A 16,575-nucleotide genomic window follows, 5' to 3' on the forward strand; every position below is an offset into this window, starting at 1 on the left:
TGGATGAGTCAAATAACAAGTCCTCAATTCATCAAAGAGAATTATGACACAAAAATTATGTCACTTAAAGCTGAGACCTACAGAATGAGCTCACCATCAAAGAATGTGTGTGTGTGTGTGTATGTGTGTATTTGGGGGTGGGGATCTTCTTCCACAAAGAACATCATGTTTGGGGGACCCAGGACCCAGGTGAGACCACCCCCGCCCCCCAGCACACATACCTATGTGTAACTGAAACGAAATCTTCCTGAAACAATACTTGACAATGTGTGGGGTGCTTTGACATAATTTCTGTTCAGTACTTCATCTTTTGAAAATGCTGGTGACAACTTGCTGCGTTCGTTTTTCAGCAGTTCGCTAAGAGTTCTGAGCTATGGTTTGAAAAACCCTGCTCTGTTTTACATGTCCAACTTCTTCCCCAGCTTAGTTGTTTCCTAAGCATCTGAAGTGTTTGTTCCCACACTTCTGGTATGCTTGTTGAATTTGTTATTGTAATTAGGGAATTTCATTCATTGTCCTCTTCCAGTGAAAGATGAAGGGGAAAAGAAAGGGTTATTATTTTTTCTGGAAACTAAGTTGAACGTGTGTGAAAGACTCAGGGAAGATGACGCACTTGGAAACAAAGCCTCTCCAATTGGATTGTCTTTCTCCATTGTCCATCCACGCTTGTCTGCCTGTCCCAGTGCCTGGCACGTCCATCACAGGCCTTGATACAATAGCTTATATATGTCGGGCCCTTACACGTGTGTGCTACGTGCATTTCCTTTTCTTAATCTTCCTTAATCCTCACAGCAACACTATGAAGTCGGAGCTATTTTTATTCCCATTACACATGACAAAACTGAGATTCAGACAGGTGAGGTGTCTCGCCCAAGATGGAACAGAGGGTGGAGCTGCAACTTAAATCCTGGAGATTTGACTCTGAAACCTGAATTCCTAACCTTGGATTCCATGGCCTCATCAAGGGTCAGGGTGGAGGCGGTGATGCCCCAGAGGCCCTTCCTGCTTGGAGCTTTTGGTCCCCCTCCCTCAGCTCCGTGACTGACAGGGCAGGTGAAGGAGAGCAGTCTCCATGGCAACGACAGAAGGAAGAAACATTTTCTTCTGAATGAGGAGCCTCTCGCATTGCCTTTCGAGGAGGGTGGAGTGTAGGAGTGGGAAGGAGGATGTACGGAGGGGAGCAGGCTCCCAGGGAAGGAGTGGTGGGTGCAGGGGATCTTGGTCCTCCTTGCAAGAAGTAAAAACCAGTCCATGGTCTGAGGCTGAGGTTTTCTAGGTCCAGCTCCATCTATGACTCTTGGGGAGGAGGTTGAAGGAAGAGAAGGAGGTCCAGCCTTACCCTGCCCTGAGGGCTCCCTGTCCAACAGAAAACTTTCTCCAGTAAACTTGACCTCCTAGAACTGCCAGTGTGTTGGAAGAAGCAGATGTTAAACTGTGTGAAATGTCATGAATGTGAGACGTTAGGGGATGATGAGAGGATATAAAAGGAACTGGGGGTCGGAGCAGGTTTCCCTTAGCATATGGTATTTTAGCTGAGGAGTTAGGGGGCAAAACAGAAGAGGTTTTCCAACAGAGGGGGCTATTTTGGGAGGCCAGAGTACCACCAAGTTCCAGGAGCAGAGGAAGGCCAAGCAAGATGGAGAGGCTAGGGGCTAGGTGGCAGGAGGCAGGGCTGGCAGGATCCCATAGGCTGGGGAAGGAGCTTAGAATTTATCCTGATGGCAGTAGGAAGCCTTTGCTGAATTTTCAGAGGGAACTGGGATTATTAGAGTTCTGTTTTTATGAAGCCCATTTGGAGGTTAGTTTGGGGGCCAAGAAGTGACTGGGGTCCATCTAGAGGCTATGGCCTGAGCACCTCTTTCTTCTCAGCAGTGAAACAGAAACCTCTGGCATCAGCTTCAACACCCCCTTCCCCTTGCATCCCCAAGTCTGACCAACCATGGGCCAAATCTGTGAGTTGGACCCCTAGGTGTGTGTGCTTTTCCCCCCCCAGCTGTGTTGCTTGGCATGCATGCTCTTAGTTTCTCAAGGGATAAAACTTTGTGTCCCCTAAAGTGGAAGCACGGAGTTCCCACTGCTGGACGATGGGAAAATCCTCATGTGTGCCTTTTGACTCTCCGCAAAACAGCTGAAGCAGAGGAAGAGAGCGAGCAGTGCAAGACCCAGTTAGAACTTCTTCTTCTGCTGTGAATGATATCAGGGACAGAAAATGCCTAAAATGTAAAGCCTAGTAGCACGAATACTTACGAACCCCACCCCCATGTAGCCATCAGCTGGGTGAGGAAACAGAATGCTGCCGAGGCCCCAGAAGCAACCCCTGCCCCTGCTCTCTGGCCTCCCTCCCTTGGCTTTTACGGAAATCTCTTTGATTTTCTTTTGTAGTTTTACCATCTACATACCCATCTTACCTCCTTTGCAGGCGGACCGCTTTTAGGTTGCTGTGTAGCTGCAGAAAGGATGGAACGGAAAAGAAGGGCCACTGCCTTACCCCCACTCCACCTTAACTCCTGCCCCTAGAGAAGGATGAAGCTGGGCCCACGTGAGGAGGGGGAGGCTCTGAGCACTGAGGGATGGGTCCTGGAGGGGTGAATGGGCTGCCCCAGGCTGGGTTCATGGCCCAGACCAGTTGGCCCAGGTTTGGCCTCCTGTATGCCAGTGGTTTCTCACGGCAGTCAAAACTTTTAGGGGTGCTGGGTTTTTGGGGTCCCACTCACTCTCTAGGGGGAGGCTTCTCAATTTCATAGAGAGGTTGATTTTTCCATTTGGGAAAAAAAGGAGACAGGATGGATGATACCCAAGGCCACATGGTCAGCGAACAAGAGGGGGGAATTAACCCTCTGAACGCAGCTCTGGGGCTCCTAATGCCATGTTCTCCCTGTGGCAGGATCCCGTGTCTCTTCTTCCTGTAGCCTGTCAGCCCCTGGTCAAGAAGAGAAAGCTTTTTGCTGCTCCGGGTCCTCTCACCCTCAAGGCCTGGGGGAGCCAAGGCATGAGAACCTAAGTTGACCACAAGGTGGCGCCAAACACCACATCTTCACATCATTTCTCACTTTTAAACCCTAAATTCTCAGAATAAGCTCTGTCTGGGTTCCAGGCACAGGGCTGAGACCCTCCCAAGGGAACGAGAGCGCCCACTGCCCCCAGCCAGACCTTGTAGGGGGGACAGGAGCAGGGCTGGTGGGGGTGCCTCAACTTCCTCCAAACCTGGCCCCCTTCTCTCTTAGGGCTCTCCCAAACCTGGTGGCTCAGAAGGTAAAGAATCTGATTGCCATGTGGGAGACCCGGGTTTGATCCCTGGGTTGGGTAGATCCCCTGGAGGAGGAAATGGCAGTCCACTTCAGTATTCTTGCCTGGAGAATCCCCATGGGCAGAGGAGCCTGGCGGGCTATAGCCCACAAGGTTGCAAAGAGTCAGACACAACTGCCAGAAACCTGCCTGCCCTTCCCTCTGGCCACTGTGTTACATCCTCTGGTGGGCAGATCTTGGGGAGGAGAGGGTGATAGGAAAGGGGAAATAGGACTGCAAAGGCTGCAAGGCCCCGGCCTGGGCTCCAAAGCGACCAAGAGTCTGAGACAGGGTCCCAAGTTCAGACAGGGCAAAGGGGGTTTCTGGTCCCCTGTCCTTTCCTCCTGGCCTGTGGCCTCTCTCCTGCTCATTCTTGACCCCCTGTCTTCTTTAAGAAAGCTCCAGCTGTCTTCCCTCCTTCTTGGGGTGGGGGGACAGAACAGAAGCTGAGGTGGTACTGGTGGATGTCAGGCAGGATCCCTGCCTCATTGCTAGAAGCAGAGGCTGGGGCAGAACCCAGGCTCTTGTTCACACCCCGCCCAGCAGGGCAAATCCCCACCTCTCGGCCCTAAGTACCTCCCGCTGGCAGATTATCTCGGCCAGGCTGGACATCTCCCTGCACCTGGAGCCATGGACGCCACTCTGCTCCTGAATGTGGAAGGGATCAAGAAAACCATTCTGCACGGGGGCACAGGGGATCTCCCCAACTTCATTACTGGAGCGCGAGTGAGTGGGGCCCACCCCCCAGGCCAGACAAAAACCCTTCTGCATTCTAGCTGGGTCACAGGGCACTGCAAACACCCTTCTTCTGCTTTGCCAACAAATGGCCAGGAGGTCCTTCCTAGAATTATCAGCCCCATCCTCACCCTGGGCATCTCTGTAGCTCTGGCTTGATGCCCATTCCCTGGGGTGTGTGTGTGTGTGTGTGTGTGTGTGTGTGTGTGTGTGTTTATTTATCTATTTGGCAGCACTGGGTCTTAGTTGAAGCATGTGAAGTCTTAGTTTTTGCATGTGGGATCTAATTCCCTGACCAGGTATTGAACCCAGGCCCCCTGCACTGGGAGGGTGGAGTCTTAGCCAGGACTGCTAGGGAAGTCCCCCAGGTATTTTTGACATTTTTCAAATTAAACTTCAGTGTGGAGTGAGGGTGGGGCTTTGGGAATTTTCTGAAGTCCCGAATGTTGAGTGAGAAGGAAGGGCAAGCAGGGTCAGGGTGTTTGTCTGGGAGTCTCCGGTGGGCTTCCTGGATGATGGAGTGTCTGGGTCAGTAGCCTCAGATCTAGGGTGTCTTGAAGGAAGAGCAGAGCTGAACTGCAGAGCTGTCTAGAGTGGGATGGGGTCCTTTAGGAGGGGGAGCACCGGCTGGGTGGGGGTGCTGGTGGGAGTTGAGCGAGGACGGCCCAGGGAGTCGGAGACATGGGCGGCTTCTGGGGTGTCTTGGGAGGTGGGTCTTGATCAGGGTCCACTCTCTTGGTGACCAGGTGACCTTTCATTTCCGAACCATGAAATGTGACGAGGAGCGGACGGTGATAGACGACAGCAAGCAGGTGGGCCACCCCATGCACATCATCATTGGGAACATGTTCAAGCTGGAGGTCTGGGAGATCTTGCTGACGTCCATGCGGGTCAGCGAGGTGGCCGAGTTCTGGTGCGACACCATTGTAAGTAGGCCCCACCCATTTGCCACCTGCATTGGCATGCCGGCTGTGTTTCAGGAAAGTGAGGGTAAAATGAAGCTCTTCGGGGAGACCTCTGCCTCCTCCTTCTCAGCCACTGTAAGGATGAAGGTTGTTTAGCTGCTCAGTTGTGTCCGACTCTTTTGCAACCCCGTGAACTCCATGAGCCCGCCAGGCTCCTCTGTCCATGGAATTTCCAGGCAAGAATACTGGAGTGGGTTGCCATTTCCTTCTCCAGGGGATCTTCTTGACCCAGGGATCAAACCCGTGTCTCCTGCATTGGCAGGTGGGTTCTTCAGCACTGAGCCACGAGGGAAGTCCAACGGTGGAGATGGATTCCCCATGAGAACAGGCGGTGCTAAAATGACAATCGCTGTCAAGGATATGGCTGGTAGGATATGGGAGCAGGGCCCGCCTCACACCCTCACTTTTGTGCAGGATTATTGGATACCGGAGACTTTTGGCCACAGGTCACTTTTCTGCCCTCCGCTCCATTCCTACTGACATTACAAACTTATTTTCTCATGTAGGCACTCTCACCCGGAGAAGGCAGTCTTCTTGGCCTGTGACCCAAATGGAAATGGCAAAGCTGACTGACCTTTAAACAAACATTTCTTGTGGAAACTTTCAAACTTATACTAAAGTCGACAAAAAGTATAATCAGATTCCAAATATGCATCATCCTATGCTGGGCACCATCAATCCATGGCCAGTCTTATTTCATCTAAGCCCACCCACTTTCCTTCCTTATCCCATATGGTTAGAGCACATTTCAGACACCGTATTGTTTCATCTGTAAATACTATAACCTGTATCCTTCTCTAAAAAGAAAGATATTACAAATGTAACCTCAATATCCTTATCATATTTTTTTAAAATTCAACAATTTCTTAATGGTATCTAATATCCAGTAACTTCACATTTTGGGCTTCCTGGTGGCTTAGATGGTAAAGAATTCGCCTTCAATGCAAGAGACACTGTGTGACCCTGGGAAAGTCCCTTTGCCCTGCTAGCACTCTATTTCCTCATGTAGAAATGAACAAATCCTCATTTTAGGGGGCGGTTGTAAGGATTACATGATATTATGTATACTCGGGCAAATTTGGAGAAGGAAATGGCAACCCACTCCAGTGTTCTTGCCTGGAGAATCCCAGGGACAGAGGAGCCTGGTTGGAGGCCGTCTATGGGGTTGCACAGAGTCGGACATGACTGAAGCGACTTAGCAGCAGCAGCAGCAGGGCAAATCATGGTATGGGGCAATTGAGAAGTGGGAGCTATTATTTTCACTAAGAAGCATTTTAGAGACTAACTCCCTTGTTTCACCGATGAGGAAGTATAAGACTCAGAGAAGGAAAGTAGCTTGCTCTGGGTCAAACCATCTCGGAAACAGGATCAGGGATGGATCCCTGGTTCCCTCTTTGTACAGTATCTCTTTTTGACTACTATGGTTATTAGACAGGCTGCAATGCCGTTCTCTACCACTAGAGGTCTCAACCAAGGAATTATTCACTTCATCAGTTAGCAAATATTCCAGGTCTCAGATGGTAAAGAAACCACCTGCCAATTCAGGAGATACAGGAGACCCAGATTTGATCCCTGGGTTGGGAAGATCCCTTGCAGGAGGAAATGGCAACCCACTCCAGTATTCTTGCCTGGAGAATCCCATGGACAGAGGAGCCTGAAGGGTCACCAAGAGTCAGACAGGACTGAGCAACTAACACTTTCACTTTCACATCTTTATCCTGATGTTTTAATTTTTAAAAGATGGCTTATTTTTAACAAGTCTTCAGAAAATTGGCTATTTTTGTGGTTTCAGTTAGTTTAAAATGGTATCTATTGACTTTGCTTACAAAGCTCCTGTACTTTTTTCAGACCCATCTGTGCTTGTCATTTAGGCCATGTGTTAGACAAGCTTGGTCACCAACAAGGGCCCCTTCTCCATAGAACGCATGTTTGCTAATGTAGGAGTGTAGAGTGCAGAGAGCTGTCAATAAATTCTTGATTGGTTGATTGATCTGTTGTTTGCAGAACCACAAACTGCGGTTATTCCTGTAATGTGGGCTTGGTTCTTGGTTCCCCGTGGGGCCTGTGTTCTTTTGCCTACACCATGCACAGGAGTGCCCTGCCCATCTCACAGGCTGGTCATTTTCACGCCACGAAGATTACTGGTTTTTCCAATAGCCCCGCCCCCCATCTCGTCCCAGTTCACAGCCACTATGATTTCGCACGTCCACACACACACTTCCCAGAGCTATTTTGTTGTAACTGTTGTTTACTCACTAGGAAGTGTCTGACTCTTTTGTGACCCCATGGACTGTAGCCCTCCAGGCTCCTCTGTCTATGGGATTTCCCAGGCAAGAATCCTGAAGTGGGCTGCCATTTCCCTCTCCAGGAGGTCTTCCCGACCCGGGGACTGAACCTGTGTCTCCTGCTTTGGCAGGTGGATTCACCATACCACTGAGCCACTGGGGCAGCCCAGAGTTACGTACGCACCTACATATTCATCTTTTATTCACTTTTCTATCCATTCACTCATTCAGGCATCAATTCATCCATTCTTCCCTTCCACCAGTTATTCATAATCCATTCTTTCATCACTAAGCATCCAGCCATCATCTATCTGTATGCCTATCTATCTGAAAACATTCAGTGGGCACCAGGTTTGGCCTGTGCTAGGTGTTAGGAATGAAACAGGCAAAGTCCCCATCTCTCAAGGAACTTGAATTCTGGACAAGGAGCAGACACCCTGGTAATTACAACGCAGGGTAGGTGGCACCACAATATAAATGAGGACAGAGGGACTTAGAGCCATGGGAGGGGAGTGACTAACTGCTTGAGGATCATAGCAGGAACTTCTCTAAGAAAATGACATTATCTGGGTGTTGAGGGATGAATAGGAGTTCACCAGGCTTAGAAGTGGGGAGTGAGGCAGCATCCAGGCCAGGAAGTATGAAGAGGCAGGGGCAGTCAGGGGCTCTGGGAGCTTCTGCCCTGAATGGTGGTGCCTCTGCCTCCACCCAGGGAGCACACTGGTCTCTATGCTGAATTTTCTGCTGGTGCCCAGTCCAGTGAGGCCAGAGGTTGTGTGTGTGTGTGCGTGTGTGTGTGTGCACGTGTGCGCTCAGTTGCTCAGTCGTGTCCAACTCTTTGCACCCCTATGGACTGTAACCGACCAGGCTCCTCTGTCCATGGAATTTTCCGGGCAAGAATACAGGAGCATTGCCATTCCCTACTCCAGGAGATCTTCCTGACCCAGGGTTTGAACTAGCGTCTCTTGAGGCTCCTGCATTGGCAGGCACATTTTTTACCACTGAGCTGCCTGGGAAACCCAAGGCCAGGGGTTACAAATGCAAATTCCACAGGGGCCAGGGACCCTGGGTGACTGAAGGTTATCTGCTCCATTCACAGGGGCAGATTCTCCTTATCTCCAACTGGATGGCTGCTGTGTGAAAGGCGCAGGTCTGGTGTGGCCAGATAGTCTGAGTTTTGGACACAAACCAGATATTTTCATTAGTCTGTGAACTCTTTCAATGCTTAAGTGTTGACGACTCATTAACACAAAACCCCCACCACATGAATGATGAAACGAAATCAATCTGGGAGTTGAATGTGGCCTCCCGAGTGCCAGTTTGTAATCTCCAGATAGTAATAGATAGAGCCCATCAGACAGGACCAGGCTCTGACCTTGAAGTCTCAGAGAGGGGCATGGTCCTGGGGTCCCCAGGACAATCTCAGTGGAGGTGCTATGGAGATGGGTGTGGAGCCATGGAGTTCTGGCCCCTATACTTTTTCCTGGGATTTCTGCCCACTCCTGGTGGCATTCCACAGCCGAGTGTGCTGACTAGCATCCTGGTAGTGCTAGAGTGGTACTGGTCTGAGGTCTGGGCCTTGGTCTGAGGTCATTCCAACCAGCCACATAGCTGCAGGGTTGGCACTAACCACTGACTTTCTGCCTGGGGAACTGCCAGCTGCTGTGTGTGGGCCAGGAGTGAGCTCTCCCTGCAGCAAGCTGTTCCCTGGGGGCCCCATGCTCCCTTCATCCAGGCTTAATCTCAACAGGCTTAACTGCCATCTGTTCATCTTGCTCATGAGGATGCCGAAGCTACTCTGGGCTAATCCTGGCTGATGGGGGCAGGGCAGGGTGACCTTCATCTTCTTACTGGTGACTTGGAGACCAAGCTGAACCATTCCTGCCCCTTCACTTTTGGGATGTCTCTTTCCTGGAGTTGCCGTGCAGGAGGCTGAGATGGGCCATCTGAGGACCCGTTCCCAGGAGAGCAGTTCTTGGAGCTCGTCTGTGGGGCATCCTAGCTCACTGAGGACAAGCAGCTGATCTTCCTAGCCCATCTCCACCCCCCCGAGGGTGGCCACCCCAGTTCCTGTGCTGGGTGAGGTTGTAATGAACTGGCCTTACCTCAGCACCATCTCATTTAACCCCTGGAACAGCCCCACTACCGGACTGGTGCAACCCAGGGGGCAGGAACTCAGGGGCCTGCAGTGATCCAGGCTCGCTGCCAATCAGCAGTGCCATCAGGACACCAACCTGGCCCTCAAGAACTTGGAACCCTGGTCCTTCCACTACTTTCCATGCTCCCCTCCCTGGGAGTCACAGGCTCCATGGACTCAGGGTCTCCTTGGGAGAGAAACCTGTTAGAGTCGACCACAAGGGCTGGCAAGAGGCAGCCTAGCATTGTGGCTACAGCGTGGACCCCGGAGCTGGGTTTCCATCCTGACTCTGTCATTTGCTAGCTGTGTGACCTTAAACAAATCACCTACACTCTCTGGGCTCTAGTTCCCACATCTATAAAACAGGGAGAATAATAGTGCCCCTCTCATAGGGTCATCTTAAGGATTAAAAGTACTGACAGGTGTAGAGCACTCTGCATACAGGTAGCTGCAGTAATTAGATGAGTAGTAACAGCCATGGGACAAGTGTGTGTGTGTGGGGTAGAGGTCCTGCTCTGGGAGGGGCCCAGAGTGGGGCTCTTTGTGGCCCAGCTGGCTCTGAGCAGACAGCCTGATACCATCTGCCCACCTTTCCCCACAGCACACAGGGGTCTACCCCATCCTGTCCCGGAGCCTGCGGCAGATGGCGGAGGGTAAGGACCCCACGGAGTGGCACGTGCACACGTGCGGCTTGGCCAACATGTTTGCTTACCACACGCTGGGCTACGAGGATCTGGATGAGCTGCAGAAGGAGCCTCAGCCACTGATCTTCATAATCGAGTTGCTGCAGGTGTGACCCTGGGGTGTGGGAGGTGGGGTAGGGACGGTCCCTGCATCAGAGAACAACTGGGGCCAGCGGGCATCTAGGGAGCCCAGTCCCACGGGTCCCTGGACATCACCCAGATCCTATTTAGAAAACCAGAAAGGGTTCCTAAACCACGGGAGAACTGGAATTGGACCCTCCCACTCCACCGAAAAAACATCCTTTGCCTTTTCCAAAGGAAAAGCCCCTTTGAGACCCATTTAAAAAATGTTCTTTTTCTTTTTGGAGGCATTTTATTTCTATTGGTTATCTACTTCCTTTTCCCCTCAAAAGTTTAGAATTATATTCTCAGTCCCAGTCCCTGTGGCTTGTGGGTTCCAATCTGGTTCTCCAAGAGTGGGAGAACTGCATGGAACCATCCATAGCGTCTCCCTTGGACCTCAGTGTGACTGACGGTCCCCGTCTGTGGGGTGGTGGGAGAGCATCAGACCAGAGCAGGACTCAGCTAATGGCCAAGGTTGAGGTTCAGCCTGAGGGTTACATGGGTGAGTACATATAAATAAGAGAATCGCATCAACAAGGGGCCTTTTCAGGGTCTGCTTGAACAGTTGCACAGCTTGTGCACAGCACAAGAGCATCGCCTCTCAGGTGCTCATTAGAGACAATATATACTTGCGATTTTATAATGATAATTTCCCAGTAGATGGCAATGAAGTGTCTTGTTCTAACAAAATGAGTGTCATGGCAATTTTCTGAATATTATCAGTAGAGTGTGTTGACAAATTACCTTTTCTTACTTTGCACAAAGGCTCTGATTTAGGGTAAAGCCATGGCGGTGGGGAGGGGGCGCTCGCTTCCTTTCCCTGTTTGCCTGTGTTTGGCCAGCAAGCATGGTTCTGCCCACCAATCCTCACTGTGGAAAATGCAAAGCTGACTTTAGCCAGATGTTCTGGGTCCACTGTCTCTGGTCCCTTTCAGGGGAAAGGGCCTGCCCTACTGGGCTGCGGGCACCCAGCGTCCCTGCGTCACTGACCTGCAGCTCTTGGAGCAGGTCGAGGCCCCGAGCCAGTACCAGAGGGAGACCTGGAACCTGAATAACCATGAGAAGATGCAGGCGGTGCCCATCCTCCATGGAGAAGGAAACCGGCTCTTCAAGCTGGGCCGCTACGAGGAGGCCTCCAGCAAGTACCAGGAAGCCATCGTCTGCCTGAGGAACCTGCAGACCAAGGTGAGAGGCTGCCTGCCAGGGGGGATGGGAAGTGGGGCGCTCTGGCCGTGGCCGTGGTGGGGAAGGGTGGGGGCGCGGCAGACGCAGAGCTTCCTCCACCGGACAGGAGAAACCCTGGGAGGTGCAGTGGCTGAAGCTGGAGAAGATGATCAACACGCTGATCCTGAACTACTGCCAGTGTCTGCTGAAGAAGGAGGAGTACTACGAGGTGCTGGAACACACTAGCGACATCCTCCGGCACCACCCAGGTGGGCGGGGCGCGGTGAGGTGGGCGGGGCAGTGTGGGCGGGGCAGGGTCCAATCCCGCCCACGGGTCCGAAGTCACATGCACAGACCTTTGTAGCTATCTCTCCTGACCTGGTCAGGACATCAGATCTTCCACCCGGCAGGGTTTCCCTAAGCCTATAACGGTATCACAGGAGACGAATGAACGGTGCTTTGTGGTGTTGTGGGAAGTTATTTTAGTTTACGGTGAATTAGGACAAATAGAAGTCACCAAACCTGTGTGGAGCAGTCAATGGGTTTTAAAAGGGGGGACAATCAGTATAGAGAACAATATTAAGTACATCCTAGTAAACTCCAGGAGTTGGTGATGGACAGGGAGGCCTGGCGTGCTGCGGTTCATGGGGTCGCAGAGTCGGACACGACTGAGCGACTGAAATGAACTGAACTGAATGAGCGCCCAAGAATTGATGCTTTTGAACTGTGGTGTTGGAGAAGACTCTTGAGAGTCCCTTGGACTGCAAGGCGATCCAACCTGTCTATCCTAAAGGAAATCAGTCCTGATTGTTTATCGGAAGGACTGATGTTTGTAAGGCCGGACCCCAGGGGCCATGATGGGCCGCCTCTCCTCTCCCTCCCGCCGGCGGGGGAAGTCCCTAACGGAAGGAGCCTCCCAGATCCCGGGGACCAATGACAGCACACTTCACCAGCTAAAGCCGCCCCGCCCCAGCCACGTAGAAGGACCTGTCAGCCCGCGACGCCTCGGCCTGGCGTCCTATCCGAACCCCCGTCCATCTAGCCTGACCATCCCTCCCAACGAACATATAAAAACCAGCCCCAACACGGTCGGGGCGCGGACTTCCTCGACCTGCCTCATTTGGGTCTGGGAACCCCACCCGGGAGCGCTTCGCCATTAAAAAGCCTGTTAGACACTTTTTTGGTGTCCTGGTCTTTCACCTAACAATGTTGAAGCTGAAACTCCAATACTTTGGCTACCTGATGCGAAGAGCTGACTCATTTGAAAAGACCCTGAAGCTGGGGAAGGTTTAAAGCAGGAGGAGAAGGGAATGACAGAGGATGAGATGGTTGGATGACATCGACTTAATGGACATGAGTTTGAGTAAACTACAGCAGTTGGCGATGGACAGGGAAGCCTGGGTGCTGCAGTCCATGGGGTTGCAAAGAGTCAGACGTGACTGAGCGACTGAACTGAACTGAATTGAGTATCCGTGGTGGGGGGATATGGCAATATTTGTGAAGACGATGTTTGAAGAACGTTACAGAATCACTTACCTTGCGCCACACACTTCTCTGCATTTCTTTCATTTAATTCTCGTAATGACCGTGAGAGACGGGTTTAGGGATAGGACCTGGAGCTTGCATCATTTGGGGAGCCTCTATAACAAGACTTAAAAAGTTGTGAATGTAAGATTAGTTATCGGTCTTGGAAGGGTCCGCGGGAGGGGAGTGGGTACTGCGATTATTATCGTCATCCGTATTTTATAGTGGAGGGGCCGGGCTCCGGAGGTACAGAGAGGCTGAGGGTCATCATGGCCAAGGTTAAAGGTTGCGCTAGCCAGTGAAGCCCAGCCGCTTGTTGGGTGAGGGCTGCCTCCCGGGCCAGGCGGCGGATACAGCAGGATCTTCCCCACAGGCATCGTGAAGGCCTACTATGTGCGGGCCCGGGCTCACGCCGAGGTGTGGAATGAGGCGGAGGCCAAGGCGGACCTGGAGAAAGTGCTGGAGCTGGAGCCGTCCATGCGGAAGGCGGTGCAGAGGGAGCTGAGGCTGCTGGAAAACCGCCTGGAGGAGAAACGCGAGGAGGAGCGCCTGCGCTGCAGGAACATGCTGGGCTAGTGCGCAGGCGCCAAGCTTCCCGCCTCCGCCCCCACCCCCCACCTCCACCCGTCCCCCACCCCTCCAGCCGCCTCTCCCTCCAACCTCCCCATCCCGCCATCTCACTGTCTCCCTGCACTCCAACAGCAGGGTACTGAATATTTCTGGTGCAGTTGGTCAGGATTTTGGTGTCAGTTTTTCAACTTTTTACATTAATTTTTAAAATCAAAATAATGGAGAAAAAAATGCACAACCTAGAAGGTGAGAATTATGTTATGTTCAGCGGACTTTCTAAGGGCTCAGGCGCCAGAAGACAGCGTCTCAGCTCGAGGGACTGCTCCTAAGAGGCAAGGGAGGAACCAAGATATGTGAGCGTCTGCAACAAAGACCAGGTTCTGGGAATTTCCAAAGACTGATGTTAACGAAAGAAAGCCAGATATCCCAAGTTAACAAGTTTAGCGCTTTTCTATGTATAGGAAGATGCAAGAGTCTGGACTCATTAAATCATTCCTTCGAGATGCACCTTAATTCATCGGCGCAGTATCCTGCTTTTCTCCATCCTGAATCCCCTGTGGGTGCACACTGGGGTTGGCTGCAGTGCTGAGGGCTTGGCAGCCAGCAGTCTGTTTGTCTCCATCTTTAGTTCCTCTGGGCTCACTGTTCAGGCAGCTGTAGTGTCTGCTGGCTGCAACATCCTATGTGGACTGATATGGCAAACAACACTTTTTACTGACACATGACCTGGGTCAAAAAAGAAAAACCCAAAGGGCACGGATGAGCTTATGAATAAAAGCGAAATTTCCTGCCCAAACTCCCCCATCCCCTAGAGCCAGCAGTTTTAATGGACCCTGTTTTTTGTTTTTGTTTTTACTATTTTGGTAGTTTTCTCTGTCTCCAAATGATATGTGTAAATCAGTTTCCCCACATGTCCTTTTTACCCCATGTTAGTGAAAAGTGAGAATTGAATGCTTTGATGCTCTTGGATCCCTTCTTTCCTTCCCCTTCTAATTTTGGGGAGTATATTGCTAGTTCTTTGGTTGCTTTTGCAGCTTGGTACACTTTGTCTAGAGCTCTCTACGGGGCTGCAGGGATTCTCCCAGGTGTAGGATGACGGTGGCAGAGCTGCAACCTCCGCTCCCATCCCCCACTTCTTCCCTCACCGATCTGCTGTACGTTTACTCTCCCATCATCGTGGCTGTTAACACCTCCGTTTCGTCACCAAATTAAGTCTTCTGTGCTTTGTCCACTGGTTGACTCTAAACTTTGAATATCAACAGACATCAATTGCATGAATATGCAGTGTGATTGCATTTTTCTGTGGTTCTGAATTCAGGACCCCTGGACCACTAGAGGGCTTCCCAGGTGGCTCAGACAGTAAAATCAGGATATTCCTGGTTTCAGGGGTGGCAGCGTCTATTTTAACATGGGGAAACTTTCCCTTTTCTGCCCTTTTGTGGCTCTGGGAAGATTTGAGGTTTAAGTCCTCCCACTGTGGAGGAAAAAGGTCAGCCAATATTTGGTTGATTCAGGCTCAGTGTCTGACCGGCTGCCAGGCATACTGTCCAAAAACCAGGTGGAGATTTTAGAGGCGGTCAGAGGAAGGGGACATTATGACCTGTAGAAGCTGGAAGGAAGGAACGTCCTAGGCTGGAAAGAAGGCTCTGGCTAGAGAAGGAGGAGTAGAGTGGAGGCTGGGAGATGGGAGCAGAAGGGACCTTCAGCAGCTCTGGACTGCACTGGAAGAAAGGCTTGGGTGGGATCTGGGCAGTCTCAGAGGCGGCCCAGAACAGATGAAGAGCCTGGCAGAGGCATTATGTGAGAACACAGTGGCCTGCAGGCTTCCTAGCCTCCTGTCTTGTCTGTCTTCTGTGTGCAGTGCCCCCATCACGGCCCCTTTTCCTGGGGACAGTGAGGGTCTCAATTCATCTATGGTCCTCCCAGCTGGACTGATGCCTGGATGTGTTGCAGGACCTTGTGTGGTCTGGTCCAAAGCATCCTGGGTGGAAGTCTCCCCTCCTGATGTTCCAGGACATTTGCAAGTCCAAGAAAAAGGCGTAGGCATAGGACCCCCAAGAAGTGTGGTAGGAGACACCTTGGCATTAGTACTTGAGGGAGTGTTGAACTCAAACAACTGGGGACCCCAGTCCCTGCCTGAAAGACTGGAGCAGCTGTTAGGGACGTTTCTGTTACAAAAGCCCAGGCAATTCCTTCTCACACGCCATCTAATGGATTAAAATCAGGCCACATTTTGGTTCATGAGTTTCAAAGCCAGTTTTTGTCCAGCTTCATCTGCACTCAGCCTCTTTTTAAACTGGGGGCACGAATCATAATCAGCCTTTGACATACCTTCTGGTTTTCTCAGCCTCTTAACTGTGGTTTTTGCACTGTCTCTGTCTTCTTTCCTGGTCCAGCCCTCTTGGCGCCGTCTCAGTAGACTTCCCATTGCTAATTTCTACCTTGTAAAGCACACTTATTTGCGTGCTTCTTTTGGGTGAATACGTGTGTGTGTGTGTGGTGGGGGGAAGGAACAGGGACACATTATCTCCTTGTTACTATCATCCAAAGGCAGCACATGGGAAAACATTACCACTTTCCAGAATCCACAGCATCTCATACTTCAGCTTACTAGTGCTGGAGAGGTGGAATGCAGAGATGGGGAGAACTGACTCTGTGCCCCACAGAAAGCAGCCTCCCCATCCAGGCCTTTGGTCCTTGCACTGGCTTCCTTGTGCCTCCAAGGAGGTCTTGGCTGGCCAGGTCTAGGTGGATGAGTGCAGGAGTGGATGCAGGAGGTTGCAGGGACATCTCCTGAGGGTCCCTTTTGACAGTTTCTAAGGGATCTCCCTGGAAAGCTTTGTTCTTGAGCAGCCAGCAGGAGGCAGCAGAGAACAGATTGTAATTTCTGGTCCAACAAGTGGACTTCCCAGAGAAAGCTTAGAGCTCTGGAGGTGACAGCTCTCCACCGGCCCTGACTACCCCCACTCCTACAGGGTCAGGCTGGCTGGCGACAGGGAATAGGTGTCTAGAACCATAGACTCGGGCCTCAGTCTCACTCCCTTGTTCTGATGGGGAAACTGAAGCTCAGGGAAGGCCAGAAACCTTTGTAGATTCAACTTCAA

The 16,575-nt window shown here is 51.4% G+C and overlaps 1 protein-coding gene across 2 annotated transcripts; it reads left to right on the forward strand.

The window, feature by feature from the left end:
• The first annotated feature begins 3,903 nt into the window (after positions 1 to 3,903).
• Positions 3,904 to 13,016, forward strand: AIPL1 (aryl hydrocarbon receptor interacting protein like 1). Of its 2 annotated transcripts, none has more exons than XM_004012585.6 (5): positions 3,904 to 4,011; positions 4,767 to 4,946; positions 10,009 to 10,197; positions 11,222 to 11,398; positions 11,505 to 13,016. In XM_004012585.6, the coding sequence occupies exons 1-5, from the start codon at positions 3,916 to 3,918 to the stop codon at positions 11,739 to 11,741; spliced, it is 879 nt and encodes a 292-aa protein (XP_004012634.3). In that variant the 5' UTR covers positions 3,904 to 3,915; the 3' UTR covers positions 11,742 to 13,016. The 2 variants fall into 2 exon arrangements, with proteins under 2 accessions (XP_004012634.3, XP_060250800.1); XM_060394817.1 differs by having other exon boundaries at positions 11,246 to 11,398.
• Positions 13,017 to 16,575: the final 3,559 nt, after the last annotated feature.

This window comes from Ovis aries, chromosome 11 (genome assembly GCF_016772045.2).
Source record: "Ovis aries strain OAR_USU_Benz2616 breed Rambouillet chromosome 11, ARS-UI_Ramb_v3.0, whole genome shotgun sequence".
Taxonomy (NCBI): Eukaryota; Metazoa; Chordata; class Mammalia; order Artiodactyla; family Bovidae; genus Ovis; species Ovis aries.